The sequence below is a fragment of the Thermobia domestica genome, chromosome 15 (assembly GCF_964235325.1).
Source record: "Thermobia domestica chromosome 15, izTheDome1.hap1.1, whole genome shotgun sequence".
Lineage (NCBI taxonomy): Eukaryota > Metazoa > Arthropoda > Insecta > Zygentoma > Lepismatidae > Thermobia > Thermobia domestica.
The window spans coordinates 69,038,819-69,059,354 of record NC_137468.1 but is presented as its reverse complement, the minus strand read 5'-3'; the positions used below and the strand labels follow the sequence as shown (position 1 = coordinate 69,059,354).

The window sequence follows — 20,536 nt, the reverse complement described above, 5'->3', positions numbered from 1 at the left end:
GTGCCATCATGTGACAATCTGAGGCAACTTTTTAATGTTTATAGCTACTTGTTTAAACTGTAAATTTTATTGCGATTCAAGTTGATAAATTATTATCAACACATGAAGATTACCTATTACCGTACATATTAAAGTAACATCTCACTGAAGAGATGACCATTTTACAACAGGGCTCATTCGTGTTCGCGCGGGTACAGGCAGGGTCATTATACTCCCACTCACTGATTTAAATTAAGCTTACCCTTGCTTAGATTTAAACTTGGTCGGGGTTAGGCTTATACTAGCCTTATTTCGCGCTCAGTAATTTAATTGGGCTCGTGTTCACTGTCGTCAATGGGGCTTGCACTCACTCGGACTACGACTATGGCTCGCTCGCAATTATTGAGCTCGAAGTCGATTGACCCCAAGAGCCCCAAGTCGCAAGTTTTGACATGTCTGTTTCACTGGAGACTTTTCTGAGGTGGTTTATTCGCGTGATATGTGATCAGCACATCAACTAGCATGATGTACTGTCATGATTACAGGCTCACACTGAAATTCTTGTTATTGATTTCCCTGAATTTTCATGACTAAATAAGTAAATTGTCACTGAACAGCGACGCCATAAACATTATCATTTATGATTAGGATTAGGCTTAATTTTTTTTTTAATTGGTCTCCATCAATCCTATAACCGTCCACCGCTCGCTCTAGTTTTTTATTTTTGAAATACATTATAAGCTTACTTTCTCACTGGAAATACTTACAAGGAGAAGGTAGACTTTGGTAAGTGAACTTCGGGGCCATTTTTTGCGAGGAGGTATTGCACATTTAAAGAGTTAATATTACAAACTGGAAGAGCGCAATGGGCAAAAATAAGGGAGAAAAACCGTCTACAAAAGTCTTCTACTCGCCACATATATTGTTCGACGCGCAAATTTATTAAGTGATGGCGTGGCAGAGTGAGTAAAGTGTGCAACTCATATGCAAAGGATCCCGGGTTCGATTCCCGTTCGAGTCAATCCTTGTTTTGTTTTTTGCTTCAACTAATAAAGTAACCATTTGTAACTATAAATAAAATATTAATTCACCATATGCTTATAATGAATAAAACAATAGAAATTTTAAAATCACTTATAAAATCTTTCAATGTTCCATGTAAACTAGCAAGAAAATTTAATCTATTCCGTAAATATACTGATATCACGAGTTGTATTATGGTTACGACAGTCAACAGCGCCGATTTCTCTGTAAATTTGGGGGGCCCATTTATAAAAAATACATGTAACAATAAAAAATATATATGAAAATACATATTCATAAAAATACCTGGGGCCCACATTAGCTTGGGGGACGGGCCCCCGTCCCCCCATGATCGGCGCCCTTGACGACAGTCGTTGTGTAATAAATGTTCTTGACGCTTCGTGTCTACATCTATTGACAGTGTGCGATTTACAAAGGAGTTGAGGGGAAAAACTCCTTTGCTAATACTGGATGTTGCTATAACCAAAGCAATTTCCCCCTCATTCCCCTTGTAATTCTCACACTGCCAACAGATGTAGACACGAAGCTTCAAGAATATTTTTTACACAACGACTGCAGTAACAATAATATTTACGGACGAGATTAAATTTTGTTCCTAGTTAACATGAAACATCAAAAGAATTTACAAGTGATTGAAAATTTCTACTGTTTTATTCATTATAAACATATGGTGAATTAATATTTTACTTATAGTTACAAATGCCTACTTTATTGGTTGAAGCAAAAAACAAGAAAAAAAAGGGTTTGACTCGAACGAGAACCGAACCCGGGACCCTTTGCACTTGAGTCGCTGATTCTTCTCACTCTGCCACGCCGTCACTTGATAAGTTTGCGCGTCGTACGATATATGCGTTGAGTAGAAAACTTTAAGACGGTTTTTCTCCGTCATTTTTGCCCATTGCGCTCTCCCAGTTTGTAATATTAACTCTTTAAATGTGCACTACCACCTCGCAAAAAATGGCCCTGAAGTTCACTTACCAAAGTGTGCCTTCTTCCTTGTTAGTCAAACTTCCTATATTTGGAATATACTAAAACACTTGTACCAAACTATAATTATACACTAACGAAAGCTTTAATATCTCCACATTCTGAATAACTTCATAAACATAAACAACTAAACATACAGCATAATTTGGTCTATGTCTTTAATCATCTAGAACCAACAAACCTGATTTTTTTTCTACTGTAGCATTTTATTTATTTATTTAATTTGTTCTTCTTTTAAAGCTTGAAATTTGAACTCTTTTCAGTGCTCTTCAAGCTTCTTTATTTCTATAAGATAGTTTTCCTTTTTCAGACCTTTCTTTCTTTCTTTTTAATCTGTCTTGATGCTTTGAGGTGGTCTTCATATCTTCTGTGCGCAGTTATAAAAACTGACTCTTCATTTGAAATATAGTACATTTCTATGACTTTCGGTATATTTCGAAACATTTCCCGGACTCTTTTCCATTTCCCTGGTTTTCAAGATCAATGTGAGCAGTACAAAATGTCATTTTTAGTTTTTGACATCAGTTTCCTACTTCTTAAATTCAGAGGCTTCTCAGTTGTCTCATCAAGTTGACAAATACTGAACATCTATTTCCATCGAGTATTGGGAGCATCTCAAGAGGGTGTGGTATTTACTCGACTACACAAAAGCAAAAGAAAAAAATATATATGTGTTCAACGAAGTTAAATGTATAAATTATTTTATTAGAAATCAATACAAAAAGTTTTTCGTTCTGTAGAAAAATAAATAATTTGTCTAATTAATACTTTGAAAATTCATTAACTTAGATCTGCTTTTACATTGATTTATCAAGTTATTACTGGACAACAACCATGCATTTGTCATTATTTAATCACTTCCGTATGTCAAATCTGGATCCCAGAAAGCTGAAAAACAGAAAAGGAAGAATCATTAGTCAGCAAGAGGAAATACTTACAGACGACTTTTGTTTTATTTATTACAACTGAAATCCAGTCAAATAAAAAGTTAACTCACGTTAAAATAAATGTGTATTTATAATTATTGTGAACAAATACGTAATAAGTATTGTTGCTCTGTCAGCAGATCATTTCTGCTTTTCTTGTTTCTGTAAATACTGTATACTCCATACAACACATACTCAATATTTGCTCATTAAGACTGATCTTGGAATAAACGAACAACTACGATAAACCTTTCAGTTTGTAGGCATGAACAGTCCTACTATTATATGCGCCCTGTTCGCACTCGTCTTTTATACATATTCTCGCAAGGAAAGCTTGAAACAACAATGAATATATACCTATAATTTTAACATTTATCTGCAGACAAGAATATAATGTGTTTTATTGACAGAGGAAATAACTTATTTTACATTACACCAATTCCTCTTTTGATGCAAATTCAATGGTACACAAGGGAGCGGATTAAAAGTGCAGTGACTAACACATCAAAATGGTTAAACCGGAAACCCGGGTTACAATCTCGGTCCAGTCCTGCGTATTTTAGCTCTTCGGGTATCAAGAATACAGGGCGTCGGAAGGAGAGATTTGATTTTTCCTTATTTTCTCTTTCTTCAATATTTGAACAGCTCCAGTAACATCTTTTCCTCGAAAGCAACATTTTGCTACATTGATCACAATATATTAACGCACAGTGGCACAATTGCCCCTGATGCGAAAAGTCATTGGTATGATACCAATCCATGGGAGTTAGTGAGGGAAATATCATACCAAAGCAAACACTTACTATTAATAATCTGTGCTACCGTTTTTGCAATGTATCATTGCCTTCAAATACACTACTTAGACCAGTGTTATTCAAACTTTCCCCGCTACTATACATAATTTTACATGACACTCATTCAGTTTATTTTATTTTATTTTATTTTTAAATAACATATAACACCGGGGTATTGGATATCTTCCATTGCTACACCATGTGAAACCCATTTTGAAGTATTCCTTATTATGCAGGCTCATTTATTTTTTTTTTACACCAGAGAGAGATTTAATGCTATCATTAGACATCAGATTTTTATGCATATGCATATTTTGTTTGCTTATATGCATCCTTGTTAAACTTGGTAGGGGTTTCTAACAACAATAATAGAGCTCGCATTTGAAGTTTTATAGTGCATATAAATGCATATTTCAAAAGTTAAAGCATATATTAATGCTTAAGAGCATATTCATCATTTTATATAAGTTTTTATTTCAGATGTATGCTTATAACCGGTTTTATCCAGTTTTAGTTTATATTTTCAATGCATTTACATGTCTATCCAACAGAACGGCTTTATCATGAGAGGATGGAAGAATGCTTAGTTTGTGGAGGACCAATAATATTAAGCAACCGATTAGTAGAGTAAAGACGCTTACAATTGGCAAGACGGTAAAAGAAATCTGATAATGATAAAGACATTGTAATATCGTTTGACACCAATTCAGAAGCAAGAGACGCAAGGAATGCCGCTCAGTAAATGTTTAGTTTTAGTTGATGAAGTTCAACATGAGCTCCAATCAGTTCTTGGTAAATTCGGGTGCTCTGTGGAAAATAAATTGACAGATGTTATTGCCAGAAACTTCGACTACAAAACAATTGCAGTCATGGGAAAATACTTTCAAGGTTAAATTTGAACTTGCCAGAAAATATAATTATTAAACTTGCTCCTCTCTCTAAATACTGTCCACTAACATCTATTCTCTACAAATGTCACAAATAAATGAAGAGAAGCATTTTGTGACATACTGTAAGGCTAATTACGAGAGAAGTAAATCCTTAAAAACGGAAACTTTTTTCTTTGTACAGTGGAAACGTGTGGAAAAGTGAGGTTCGTATTATTTCGTGTAAAGTAAATGCACTTCAAAATAAAAATGTGAAGAAAAACCAGAGATCTTGTTCTTATATCACTGTGTTTATCTCATAATCTGTACATGTTTTAAGGAGTTAGGAGTATATACGTTTTAACAGTTATAAACATAAATTCTGAAAGGTAAAATACACTTTTGGTGTTATATTTCAACTAGAAAACTTTGTCACAACTTTTATGCATGTCTGAAAATACTCTCTTTTATTGCATTATTAGTGTATATAAAGTGCACGTTTTAACACATTTAACAGCATAGTTGCAAGCGCATTTCATGAATTTTAAGTGCATAAAAGTCCGATGTCTAGCTATCACTGAACGCTATTCGCATAAAATTATAGAAATCAAATGTCGATAACCAGTTCATGAGCTGAATGAAAAGGAGGAAATTTTAACACAAGTTCTTCATTTGTTTTTCTAGATTTGTAACAAAAGAGATCGCGACACCCTTGATGTTATCACGTGACACCCAAATTGGAAAGCTCTGATCTAGATAAGGTATTCTTAATAATTTTATTATTTAAAAAAAAGATCAACTGATAAATATTTTTTGTCTAAAATAAGGCTCGTGCAAACGAATGATATGTCACATTTTCTAACTTTCGAGTACAAGTTGACAATTCCCATACATTTCAATGCAATGCAATGACACATAGCAAACAAGCTTCCACTGCCATTTAGAGGTACATTTTCGAAATAAAACTACCTACATATTGTTCTGTGGTTCGATTACAACAAATCCACCTAAGAACTCCATTTTCTGGAAAAATGGCACTTACGATTACGTTCACCCGAGCCGCTCAAATATTTTAAAAACCTAGGTGAAAGTATTTGTGTAATTATGCCAGTCATTGCTAGTTTAAATAATTCAATGAGTGTACATTTCTTTATATCAAAATAAAAACTGTATCCTCAAACTAAATTGTATACATAAGCTATAAATGTTAATCCACTTTTAAAATAATGTGTCAGCAAATTAACATACATTCAACAATTCCACATTACAACCTATTCTCACAAACACAAAGTTTACCCCCCCCCCCCCAAAAAAAAAAGTTTAAAAGGCATTTGTGTATATAGTAGGGATGGATAAAATTTTCCGGAATCAGAAACTTCACCTTCCGGATTTCGGAAAAATTCCGGATTTTTTCCGATTTTACTTCCCGGATTCCGGAATTGGCCATTCCTAGTATATAGTTAAAAAAAACTGACAGAAAAAAGTAATGTATCATTGCTGTATCAGCCTTTGTAAACACCTTTGTAAGCACTGCGTTCAGGTAACTGGTGTTAGCGGCGGCAACATTAAATAAGAACAGTATTTTCAGTTCCTCTTGTTAAATGGATTAATGTGCGAGTCAATGGAGAATGTTTTACCCGGCAAAAGAATTGAAACAAAGAACCCGACAGAGGTTGATTCCTGTGATTCCATGGCTCTGTCGCGGGTAAAACATAACGCCTACTCAGCGAGCTCTGTTACAGCACGGCTGGACAGTTATCTAACTTGCTTTGAATGCGGAGCATCAGCCTCCGCACTACTCTTTGCACAAACAAATAGTAAACGCCACTTAATGACGCCATGAAAGATCCATTCTTGCTAAACAATCGATGACTGAAACTACAAATGTACTCCACAGTGGAGAGGTATTAGGCTAACAATAAATCATTCTCTGTAAGTGATGACCGTGTACTACTCATGTCATGGTGCTGTTTACCTTATTCCTAAAGTAAGTCAATTTAACATTCGTACGAGGAAACACTAAATTAATTCTAAATTTATTTTTTTTTTACAACGAAAATAAAAAATCAGGCTAAAAATTTATTTTAAAACACACTCTTGCCCTGAGTCCAATGTTTGTTATTCCTTCTTCTCAAACTTAAAACGAAGAATAAGATGCTGTAAGAAAAAGTGTTTATTTTGGTCAAATTTTATTGTTTTAGAGTCAATTTATAGGAAGAAATATCGAAGGTGTATGAGGTTAGTGTGAATGTAATATCCGCCCCAGGCGCGCCATTTCAAAAGGAGAAAAAGAATGAATATTACAATATTTGCTTTATCAAAATAGTCGTTGTCTGCAATCACATACTTTCTACATCTCGCTCAACGATTGGATTCCAAGACGTAAATCTTCTGTGAAGCGAAGTCCTCAACCATACGTTGCAACGCCCTATCATCAAGGTCTTTCGTCCAAAGAAGTGATCGAAATACCGCAAGAGGTGGTAATCAATGGGACAGATACCAAAGAATACAGTGGGTGTGAAAGTGCTTCAAACGGCGTCCTTTCCGCGGCATATGGACGAGCATTCTCGTCCAACATGAGGCCACCATATCCGTTGACGATTGTTGGATACTTGCGGACAAGTTTGCTGTACATTCCATTCACTTCACCACTGTCACGATCCTTCGCCTTGACGTAAAAAGACATGTTGGATTAATCCCACCATAGATCACCACACCAGCAACATTTTGTAGGGTTCTGGAAACCGACCTGGACTTCGATCAAGATCCAACCACGCTGCTGATCATTCATGATTGTCGAAGCAGATATATCTTTCATCAAAAGTGACAATACGATGCAGGAAACTTTCCGGGTTATTCTTTACACTCAGAGAGAACTGCACATTTCCAGACAGCGATTCTTATTGGCCAGCGTCACTTACCAAATGTCCAATAGCACCTATGTTTAAATTTTTCACTTTACCGATTGCACGAAACCGCTGAACGACACTGGTATTGTTGCAATGGCACGAACACTTTCCCGAGGGTTTGTTTTCACGGTGTTCCTGAGGAGGTAATCCGAACACAATGTTGATAGATATCGACGTGCCTCATTTTAAAATGATGTGACACCGGAGCGAAATTTGGCACAACAACGGCAAATGATGCGCCATTCCTGGCCCAACTATATTATTAATTTTTCTTGCGGCTTGCTGTGCAGAATGTTTCAGCAAGAACTCGTAAAGAAAAATCTACCGCAACTGTGTGTTCTCCATGACCCTGTTCAAATAAAATCTTCCAGTTTTACGTTTCACGCTTATACCTTGTAGGCTAAAGGTGATGGTGATGATGATAATGAATGAAATGGTAGGATAAAGAAAACTGGGAGGAAACGAGAGAACCTCGAGAAAACTTACGCCACAGTGTTTGTCCACTACAAAGCCCACTTGATGCAAGCTGGGATCGAACCAGGGAACCCACGCACCAGAGGTGAACGTTCTGCCACCACCGCGATCCCACGATACTGTTCAACAAGCACTACCTCCTGACTGTATAAGTATCCTAACCTGTTTACTAGAATTGTACCGAGTTTATGATGTTAGACACGTGATCTTAGTCCACCCATGTGTCGTGTTGATGAGATACATTTCCCAGTAGACGTCAAAGTAGATATTTCATTCATAACAACTCAATATCTACTCATATTTTGAATAAAAATGATTTAATACATTACCTTTCGGAGTCGCTGGTCTGATCTTATATTTCTCCCGATGACGGGAACATTTGTTCATTTTCTTCTTCAATTCTGCCTCTGATAAATCTCTGCCTACTAGTTTATAATACTGTAAGCAAAATAATATTGTGTTAAATACATGAAGAGTTTATTAGTATTTTATTGCCAAATTGTTATGAAAGCAACAAAAAGTTAGTTTGATTTTCTCTTATGTTTATATCTTTCTCTATTTACTGAACAAAATATTACCTGCTACTATCAGTCTATGCTACAAATATTTGCAATGATTGAAAAAAAAAAAAAAAAAAAAAGCTACAATCTACACGATATCTCCAGTCGTCTGATAAAATCAGCGGTGTCATTCAGTCGGATTAAACCAATTTATACTATTCCCTGCATATGCAAGCTCACATCTAAGATCGTAAAGATAATGGAGCAATGAAGTTCAATGTGCAGAATTGCAAGGCAAATTCAGACGCATGATTTAAGACTCTATGCGTGGGAAACTTTTTAAGTGGAAGCATCTTGCTAGTTTCTAGAGTTTATTTATTCATTCAAGTTACGAAAGAAACATTTGTAACTGATAGTATAAATACATTTTAGGAATTGTAATTGCTATCTGTTTAGCTAAAGTAACTTTTATTTGTGATGAAGCCGTCTTACTTGGAAGAATCAAACAAATAAATAACACGACGTTTTTGAGTTCTGCACAAATGGCAAACGAATAGTATCAATATTACATATCAAGCTAATAATATCAAATGTTTTTCTTACGCGATTTTAAAACCTATTTTAAAAATTCCTCAACTGAGAGTAGAAAATAGAAAAAAATATATATATATATATAGTAATGAGATCGGTGAAAAGTCAAACTACAGATCCCAACTTATGCAAATGATCTGCTATTGAGTTAACAGCAGTAATAGCAGTTTTCTGTGTAGGTCATTTATTCCTCAAACCTCAGTTGTATCATCGCTGTTAGCCCAAAGGTAAACGAATAACTTGCAAGCAGAAGACCGGAGTTGGTTTCTCTATCAGTCTAGCGATAATTTTTCCCTCTGTCCAAGATGATATACTTTTATATACTGTACATTTTTTCCTTATTTATTGAGTTAACGCTGTACATTTTCATAGCAATGCTTATTAAAATCAATACCTAAGTTACTGTCACAGTCTAAAGTCAAAATTCCTTTCTTTGAAATCCACCAACAAACTACGTACTCAAAAAAGTCAAACAGACTGCCTCATGCATTGAGAAATATCTAAAAATGAAGCATGGCAAGACGAACTATTACTTCACTAAATTTTCAGTCTTGTTAAATTAACTGATTATTAAAACTAAAATAACTACGGGCTCAAATGCCAAGCAGACTGTCTCATGCATTGAGAAATATCTAAAATGAAGCACGGTAAGATGAACTATTGGTCCACTGATTTTTAGTCTTGCTAAATTAACTGATTATTAAAATTAAAATAGTTTTTTTTTTTTCTTTTTTTTAATTTGATACTAACCATTGCTTTTGGAATTGCATAACTAAGTCTTCCTGCCCCTCTGTGAGATAAAAGAGACATTAATCCAAATACGGCATACACACAGAGTATTGGATACATATGAAGCTTAGGAAAGAAGAAGTCATCTGAACATTTAATTTCTTCGTAATCTACATTGTGCAACTACAGCACATTATTACACTGGATACCACATGATGACTGCTCAAAAGCATTTCAATGACGATGGGAAGATCCATATATACTGGGTCATAATAAATATTTCCTCAATCCAGCAATAGGAAGGAAAAGAATGGCGTTGAAAAATTAAGACCGCACATGCACAAAATCCAAAATACAGTGAACTATCGATTATCCGTGGGTGGATTGTCCACGGTCATCTTTTCCTTTTTTCTTCATATTTGAAAAGATAAATTACGATATTTTAAGATCTACAACGGATTTACCACGAAGTGTTTCAACACAAAAAGCAAAAATAATTGACTTTCTTTCTTAAGTAAACCAACAACAGTCTTGTAAATACAGAAAATTACTGTCCATTAAGTCATAATTGTATGCATGAGCCTCTACTGAAAATAAAAATTGCTCAAAAGCATTTTTATGTTTATTTGTGTCCTTTTCTGGCCACCCACCAAATTCCACGGATAATCGTGAGTTTACTGTAGTTTGCTTTCACATTTATTGAAACTACTTGCTATGTCAACAATAACAAAATTGAGAAAAAGTGAATAAGTTTAACACAATAAATACCATCTGAGTTGTATTCAATTCACGCTAGTTCTAAAACAGGAGCCAGATGAAGCATATAAAAATCATACATCCTTTTACCTTACGAGCCACGTTGTATGCATGCAACTCATACTCTAATACACATATTACGTGACGAGTGGCCCCTAAACAAAACCCTGTAGGTTGCTTTGTGAAAGTCTTACTTGCTAATGTTCTTGTAAGATTGTTTTTTTTTTTTTAACATTAAATTAAAAAGGATTATTTTGTTTTCAACGTTTTTTTTTCCTAGTGTGGCAGTCAATGTGTTAAGTGCTATTAAACAAAAAAGTTAAGATATTAATATTATCGTAACATGATTAGATATATCTATTTACAGAAATAACGTCTCACATTTCGGTTATTCTTCAACCATCTAATAACAGCTCCAAACCGGATTAATGTATAATAGACTTCAAACCAATTACTTAAACAGTATTGTCTATTATTTTGCCAAATTATCGTAGTAACTACAGGAAAGTAAATTCCTAAATCAATAAAACTTATTTTCATCCACCAAATGTTAAAACAATTTCCACTGTCCACCCAAAACAAGAATATACATAATCAATTTAATTCTTCACATTTGTGAACTGCTTAGTTACCTTCTTTTTTTTTTTTTTTTTTTTCTCAGTCAGCGTATACTAAACATACATTTTCGCCCTTAGTCCTATAAATATTAATCCATAGTAATATAAAATAAAAACTACAATAAGAAAAAAATATATAGTAGATTGTGTTAAGTGTGTCTATACAGATCTTCTATCGTTACGACTATTATCGAACGAAATTAAGAGTAAAAAAATTATGAAAGTATAATTTAGTCTGTTAACTGTACAAATGAAATGAGATCTACGTGTTACGTCCCACGATTATGCCGGGTAGGCTAAAGGAGGTGGTGATGTTGAAAAGATAATGAAATGGTGCAATGAAGAAAGTGGGAGGAAACGGAAGAACCCCGAGAAAACCCACGCACACGGTGTTTGCCCACCACAAAGTTCATTTGGTTGGAGCTGGGATCGAACCAAGGACCAGGCACCAAGGTAAACACTTTTACTATTGAGACACCGGGGCCCCTGGTGTCTGTACAGTAAAATAGATCAACTGTTGAATAGTAATTTTAATAAAAAATTAAAAAACGAATCTTCTCATTTTTTCCTCATTTAGTTTGTGTTGTTTGCTAACAATAAAGAAATATTCAATAAAAAATAATAAATAATTTTATCAAAAATAATGTTTAGCAGATTTCTCCATATAGCTACATCAAGGCTAACACTGAAATTATGGTCTTCATTTCTCTGACTTTCCACAAAAGATGGTTGTAATGACCATAAAGTACACAAGTTACACCAATCATTTTGGCATTTTGAGTATGATTACATCATATCTTGTATCGTTGGTACAGCCACAATAAATCTTGTGATGGTCTCGTCAACCATTCTATATACAGTGTGTCCGTAAAGTTGCGCAACCCAAAGTTTGATTGCGTATATATTTTGATCTAAGAATGATAAAGACCTGAGACTTGAAACAAATGTAAGCATGTTCTAGGTAGATATTTTCGAGTGTGTAGTAACTAGAGATGCAAAAAAGCCGGCTTTTTTTGAATCGATGGTTTTTTTCACATAAAAAGCCGGCTTTTTTGGGAAAAAAACGAGAATTTTGGAAATTTTGGCTTTTTTCATTTTCATGATTTTTCTATCTAAATAGCTTTCTTATAGTATATTCTATACTTAGATAAGAATTCCATGACCTAAATGCCATATTTCGCTCTAAAATTCACCATCAAGATGGATGGAGCACATGTTTTACGAATTAAAGCTAACATGAAGAATGTAGTATTTGAGAGCAATTAGAGGCTATTTAACTTTATTTTAACTTTTGAGTTATCGATATTTTTTTTCTCGATATCATTTCAGTTTGTCGTCTGTTTCATTTCTAAGAGCTTAGTACTCTAGCTTCTAACGCAGAAGTTAAACTTACGTTTTTCTATATATCCGTCAAAGCGTACGTTTTTCAATATATCCGTCTAACCGTACTTCCACATTTCTGTTATACTGTAGCTGTGCAACGATTTAGCAATAATTTTCCGGATACAACCTTGAATACTAATTTATACAAATAATCAGTAGCGGATTTAGAAACGTACTTTGGGACGGGTTTCTCTGATGGTTTCATTTTCTAAAATCTCCTAATTTTATTTGGGAGGAGCTTGAAGTTTAGGAGTACAGGCATAACTAATACTGTATTTCGTTTCGTTTATATATTTAGCGATAATCTTCCGGATACAACCTTGAAGATCATTTTATACTGAGAATCAGTGGCGGATTAAGAAAAGTATTTTGGGAGGGTTTTTTTCTTACTAATGTTTAGTTTTTCTAAACATTCGTAATTTTTATTTGACGGCAGCTTAAAGTTAATGAGTAAAGGCATAACTAATAGATATTTCGTTTGTTTTAGACATTCCGTAATTTTGGGGAACAGGTTTCAGTCCGAAAGACCGCCCCCCCTAACCCTCGCAAAACCGTCACTGCTGGTAATTAGTAATAATAACGATTTAAAAACAATAAGAAATGAGGTCAGCCAACTCACAGTACACGCACTATTTTTACTTCATAGATGGAGTGAAGAAAAGTTTTGTCAGAATGGTCGAATGCTGAGTTGAATTCCGGACTTCTCGATAGAAGCGCAAAAGCTCCAGTCAATCATGTTTGTTGTGCAGTTGTATTTATCTTAACTTAAATATATTCCGTAGTCCTTTTTTTTTGTGTGTGTGTTGGTGGGGTGGGGAGAGTTCCATAATGATATGAAGGGTGTAAGCCAAGAACATGGTAACTAACAAATTTTCCATTGCTGAGTTACGCAGCATCAGATAGGCAGCAACGCATACCGCTTCGTTTAATCCCTCATGTATAGACTTATGTGAAAAATCAGCTTTCCGACTTTCAAAATGGATTGTGCAGCAGAAAATTTCTAATTTCTTAAAATAGTAAAATTATGGGTTACCATGTTGTTATCTCACACCCTTCATGTTCAATCCCTCTTGTTAAAAATACAGAAAACTTGAGGACTGAATAAACCGTGATGGTGCTTATATAATAAAACTGTAGAATTTCAAGAATATACAAAACCAAAAGCTCTAGGTGTGCAGCCTTTAAGTGTATCATATAAATCTAAGTATTTTTCTTATGTTTTATTTTAATTTTATTTTGTTCCAAAAAGAGGGTATGGAATATTTTGAAGTAAAAATACTACATAGAATTTTGCTACTTATTTGGGTATTTTTTTAAAAGAAGTTTACTTTTAGGGTTGGCTGGTTTACACCAGCTGTTTTTCTTTTTTTTAAATAAACAACTGGTTTAAATCGAAAAAAAATAAAAGGTACGAAAAATGCGAATCGTGTGAACTTCATGGTGACGTTTCCATACATCAAACCATCTGCATTAGTTTTATTTCCTTTTCACCTTTTAATCAAGGTGTCCCATGTTCAATTCTCGGTCGAACCACAACCCTTCTTTCATGCGTAAACAAAGTAGCGGTTCGGATGTCACTTTAAGCGAAAGTCTTCTCCTTGATAACCTCGGTATTACGTAAGGATGTTAAGCCTGAGCATACGAAACGAAACTAAATTGTATATTTCTGCATGCCTGAATGCCTGTTGTTTTACAAAGAAGCCAAGGTTGCTTAAATATACTGATATAAATTGACAAAATTTATCGATTGCCTACGTAGCTTCCAACATTAGCTTGGATTGTATTTTCAATGATATGTACGCACTAAATTTGTAATTTAATACCTCAGTTTTAGCGTACTGATTATAATACGTTGACCTTTAAATTTTACATGCAAAGCAATAACAGGATTTTTTCCGTTATTGTTTTACATTTAGAGTAATGACGGGATTTTCCCGATGGCTACGGCGGGAGTTTCTCAATTTAAGAAATTTACTGACCGGACTTCTTTAAGCTTATGTGACGTCTTCCAGCATAACCCCGTTGTTGCATAATAACACCAAGGCGAAACAAACTTATTTCTGTCAATATGTAATATAAATACATAAAACAAAATATATAAACCCCAAAAAACCTGGTTTAAACTCCCCCCAAAAACCGGGTTTTTGGCATTTTCAAAAACAACCATGGCTCTTGCCAACCCTGCTTACTTTTGTATGTAGGAGGTTAAAAAAAATCTTATTATATACATTGGTTAATCCTTTGGAATTCATAATGTAAATATGTTGAGAAGTAAAACTGTTTGAAATATCTTTTCGAAATTCATGGTTTATTTTCGAGGTTTTATATTATTATCGGCATCAACCACTAATTAAATGACTTTTTGTGTTGTAGAGAAGCGAAACAAAATCTGGTTTATCAATTTAAAGCAGAATTTTCAAAAAAGCCCAAAATTTCCCAAGCAAAAAAGCGAAACAGAAAAAACCGAGTTTTTTTTTTCAAAAAAGCCGGTTTTTTTCCGAGCCCTTGCATCTCTAGTAGTAACGAAAGAAATTACCGTAAGTGTAAAATAAAAAATGTGCAAAATGAAAAAAATCAACATTCAGTTGCAGAAAACTGATTTCCTACGGGTGAATTCTTGTGTATATGTACAGTATGCATCAACATTTGTCCTTTGATGCGGAAGTGTGACAAAGTTGATGCACTGTTGCCATATAAAAAGGCCATTTAATGCAAGTCCGTAAAATAGATGTTTTTAGACAGAAAGGCGGTCCCTGGCAACACCGTTGTAAAATTATTGCAACAGATGTGTTTTAGGTTAATTAATGATAAGGAATGAGAATTTGCACATAATTGATAAGATGAATTTTTATTCAAAAATTTGCGATATATATTCAAAAATGTTGATGCATACTGTACATATACACAAGAAAATGAAATGAAATCTTTAAGCTTTACGTCCCACGGTTATGCCGGTTAGGCTAAAGGAGACGGTGATGATGAGAGATGAGTGAAATGGTGGAATGAAGAAAGTGGGAGGAAACGGGAGAACCCCGAGAAAACCCACGAGCACGGTCATATACACAAGAATTCACCCGCAGGCTAGACATGCAAACCTTAACTTTTACCACTACACTAGGTTCTGAATAAAAACTATTTGATTGCACCCACTGCTGAATGAATATTGACCTAAACCTTAACTTGATGCCGAAGACTAAGTTGTTAAGTGATTGATAACCACACTTCATTCCACACGTTTAGGATTACTATTTGGATACTAACAAGGTACATTCGCAAAGTGCCCCATCGGGATTCGTGTACAATTGATTCAAACGTAAAGTTCTCCTCGGCCCAATGTGCATTGTACTAATTTTAGCAGCCCATACTGGTAATTTGCATATTTATGGACCTTCATATATCTGGAATTCAATCATACACGACTATAATACCCAGACACAAAATTGCTTTTAGTTTCTTTACATTTAACTGGACATGAGTGTGAGTATATGCAAAGCAAATTGGATCAAGTATTGCTTCTCTGGCATATGTTATCCACCTCGGCCGCCATAGTGGATTCAACTTTCGGTTTTTCAATGGGAATAGGTACAAGTGAAACATCAAATCCATATACAATTTTCTCTGAAATTCACTAGTGCAGTGAATTTTACCGTAGCCTGTACCGTTTGGAAGGTATTGCATGTTAAATCCCGCCAGGCACTTCGCGAATAGACATTGCAGAATATTATCAGTTACGCTTACGTTTTTGATGTTGACAAATCAAAACAATTTCTAACTAGAAAAATACTGTAGGATAAACAAACTCTTTACAACATTGGTGTCATAATATTATTACATTTCTGTGAGTGATTGTTATTACTTCCAAGTTATACTATAACATAAGTATATTATCAGGGTTCCCACTCTTTCCTCAAAAAAAATCCAGCACATTTTCAGGACGTTTCCAGGACAAATCATGAATTTTCCAGGACTTCGACACAGGAAGGTATAACAGGATTGCTACTGTAGGCTCAAAATTCACAACAGTGAAATGAAAAGTATAGTAGCTTATACAGTGAATATTATGCAATTACAGCATTAATACACAATAATTAAATACACAGAGCGGAGTTTTTTTTTCCCTCCCAGCTCCTTTTATATGGTAGCCACCCGATCCACCCACATCCAGCACATGTATTTTCATTCTTTCTACATGCCATTTTAATTGTGCACCGAATTTACAAACAAAAATCTATTTTTCGTACACATCTTCATTGCGTGACAGTGTGATAAATATAATTAGGGGATAAACGTAATTATTTGATTTTCAACTGAGTATGGAGTCGTGTGATTTCCTCATCTATAGACATAATCTCTTTTGAAGCTGCTCTACAGATAACACTTGACTTTGTCAATAAAGTAAAGCAAGACTTCTGCTCTGCTTCAAGTGTAAGCTGGTATGCTTCAGTCTTTAAAGCTTCACTTGTTTCCATCAATTTTCTTTTCTTTCTCTGCAGCTGCTATACATTTTCATTTATCTTTCCTCTTACTCTGCACTTGACTTTCTCTTTCTCCAGCTCTGCCATATAGCGCTGCTTTGCATGGAAGGCATGATGCAGCATTTCTTTCGTGATGTTGATTGAAGTAGAGTCTTTATGGGAAATGTTATCATACACCAATCTCACACCGACCAATGATTTTCCTTCATATTTTCAACAAGTAGACCTTTATTTATGCTGTAGACTCGTTCGACAGCAGCCTGTTCATGAGATAAAACCAGAAGCTTCTTTATGACTAACAACAAATCTTTAAATTCTTCCGAGCCATCCAACAGTTTTGTACAAAAACAATCCAACCTCTCAGGGTCCAACTTATACCCAACATGCATCTTTAAACTGCTCAGTAAATTTTCCATACAAAACAAACAGCTGATCACATTCTTTGGGTGTAGCCCATTTCTTCTCCAACTGTAACTGAAGGACACCACGAAACTTTATTGATGACACACTATCTGGGTCTAGGCACGTAAGGTCTCTCGCAAGCCTATACTTCAGTCGACTCTTCTGTATGACATACAACAGCAATTTGCAGAGGAATGTCTCGCATTCAACTCTAACCTAGAGCTTTCTCTCTTTCAGTAACGCTCCTCTCTTACGCACGCACTACGGAAACTTTGTGAAGCTGCAAATCCAAAGTCCACATTTGATGCATTCACCATGTTGCACTTTGATGGAGTGAATTGTGATAGTTTAGCAGCACAAGACAATGTCCAAGAACAGATTTCTGGATGATTATATGTGCCATTTTCATTCCAACTTCACACAAATCTTTAGCTAGGAATGGAAAAATCTGACATTCAGTATTTCTGCAAATTTCAAGGACCAAACTGCATTTTCAAGGGCATTTCCAGGATGTTTCCAGGACAAAATCAATTCAAGGACATTTCCAGGTTTTCCGGGATTTCAAGGACGAGTGGGAACCCTGAGTATTGTATTACGGTCAAAATGCTTAATGTAAATTCAGATACAACCAAATTTGGGTGAAGACTTACAGTTTCCGTATTGACGTCTGTGTGTCTGCATGTATGTACGTTTAGAGAATATTTCGTCATCGACAAATAACGTAAAAATTACATATACACACGGGGCACTGCACAACTCTGTATTTCGTTCAGTATTCGTGAAGTGCCTGACATTTACATGCAATACTTCCAAACGGTACAAGATACGGTAAAACTCATTACACCAGTGAATTTACGAGAAAATTGTACCTAAGTTTGATGTATCACTTGCACCTATTCCCATCTGAGAACCCGAAAGTTTAATTCAATATGGCGGATCCAAGATGACGGCCAGGGTGGGTAAATGTGTCAGAGAAGTAGTACTTGATCTAATTTGTTTTGCATATACCCACATTCATATCCAGTTTCATCTAAAGAAACTAAAAGCAATTTTGTGTCTGAGTATTATAGTCGTGTATATATGAAGACCCATACTATGCAAATTACCGGTATGGGTGCTATAATTAGTACAATACATATTGGGCCGTGGAGAACTTTGCATTTGAATCAATTTTACACGAATTCCGAGGGAACCCTTCGCGAATGTACCTTATAAGATGAATTCTGAACTTTTATTATCATTATTATTATTTAATATGTATCCTGCTAGCTTGTTAAGCATTCTAGCAGTAATTTATTTACGGAATTACAAACATTAGGGAATTAATAACGATTGTAATTTCTTCTTATTCTTAAGTTTTAACCTTGTTGAATTAAAATTTTCTTCGGCAATTTTCTTGAAAAATTTAAGGATGATAAATTTTTACACAAGGAAAGTAATACACGAATCTCAAAACCAAATATCTTCTATTTTTTAAACATTTTTTACGTTCATATGCACAGCTTTATTGTTTGACGGCTGTACTTTATCTGCTACATATGGAGCCAAATTTATCTATAATTAGCAATTTTATCCAACACAGATGAAAAACTAAGATAGATTAGCTCTACTTTAAATACCAAATCTTGGGAATAACACTTACTTCTTGACAGTTGTGGCAATCCCATCCATCTAGTTTCATGCGCTCGCTTCTTTTTCTTACAGTATCACGCTGATACTTGTACTTGGGACTCTTCGAAACCTTTTCAGGCAGTCTGCAATTATATATAAAATCGAAATACACGATATCTACGAAAGTAACAAAATAAAGAAGGGAAAGTAAACCTAGAGGCTTGATAACTAAAAATAAATGACTTGAAGGAGTAGAAAGCTTTTGTTACCTGGAAAACGATATAGATAAAAATAACATATTCCATATTTGAGTACAGGATAGAATACATCTTGGAAGCAAAGCTAATTACCATATTTAATTCGCTAATAAGCCGACACCTCAAAATCAAAAACAAAAAATTAAAACTAAAATTAATGAAACTTATTAATGGAAAGATTAACTTTTCTACATATGAAAGAAAGATAACCTTTTCTACAATTTAACTCTTTGGTCAGTCATCATCATCAGATGATTGGTGTCAGATAAGCAGGCGGTACAGGTAGCAACACCTTTTAATACGACTGTTTACTATTACGAATGAGTGTGACACACAGACTGAGAAGTTAATCTTTAATAATTCGGATGAATTACCAAGAAATCGATAGCTATTATCATAAAAATGTCACACCAATTGGCAATACTGTTATGTTGTGAGAACAGTGTCACTAGCAGACACAATAATAGCTAAACACAACTTGCTTGATATGGCACTGCTCTGCTATGAATCGAAATTGGCTTTATTTCATGTGTCTTTAAAATGCCGAAGAGAATGTGTGTTTTCTTACAGGGAATGTAAAGACTAAATATCTGTTGTTATACCATGTATTTGTGACCGAAGTGTTCCTATTCTGTTCTGGAATGCGCTATAAGGAAAATGAAAGATAGCAACCAGGGCCTAGAGTTGAACGGTATTCACCAGGTTATGGCATATGCTGATGATGTAAATTTAATAGGGGATGATATGAGAACAATAGAAAGAAATGCAGATATCTTATTAAACGCTTACTGGGACATGGGTTTAGAAAAAAATGAAATCTTTAAGTTTTACGTCCCACGGTTATGCCGGTTAGGCTAAAGGAGACGGTGATGATGAGTAATGAATGAAATGGTGGAATGAAGAAAGTGGGAGGAAACGGGAGAACTCCGAGAAAACTCACGCACACGGTGTTTGTCCACCACAAAGTTCACTTGGCGGGGGCTGGGATTGAACCCGCGACCCCAAGCACCAGAGGTGAACGCTCTACCACTGAGCCACCGCGGCCCCATGGGTTTAGAAGTAAATGCAGATAAAACTAAAAACATGGAAGTGCGTCGGGACCAGAATACAGCAAATTATGGATGCGTTAAAATATTAAATAATACTTTTTACAAAGTGGATAGTTTCAAATATCTAGGATCAATATTAACAGATGAAAATCATATTCACGAAGAAATTAAATGTCGACTAAAAGCA

General features: G+C 34.9%; 1 protein-coding gene across 2 annotated transcripts in view; it reads right to left on the bottom strand.

Annotated features, from left to right (window-relative positions):
• Positions 1–2,665: 2,665 nt before the first annotated feature.
• LOC145671060 (uncharacterized) overlaps positions 2,666–20,536 on the bottom strand; it is a 40,818-nt gene continuing 22,947 nt past the window's right edge. Inside the window, exons 7-9 of one of the 2 annotated variants that reach the window (XM_081739751.1) lie at positions 19,075–19,186; positions 8,309–8,417; positions 2,666–2,898 (exon numbers count right to left, since the gene is read on the bottom strand). In XM_081739751.1, coding sequence (XP_081595877.1) covers positions 2,861–2,898; positions 8,309–8,417; positions 19,075–19,186 — 259 coding nt within the window. In that variant the 3' untranslated portion in view covers positions 2,666–2,860. Of the gene's footprint in view, positions 2,899–8,308; positions 8,418–9,820; positions 9,861–19,074; positions 19,187–20,536 lie in introns of those variants that run through there. The other variant, XM_081739752.1, reaches the window with a different exon arrangement.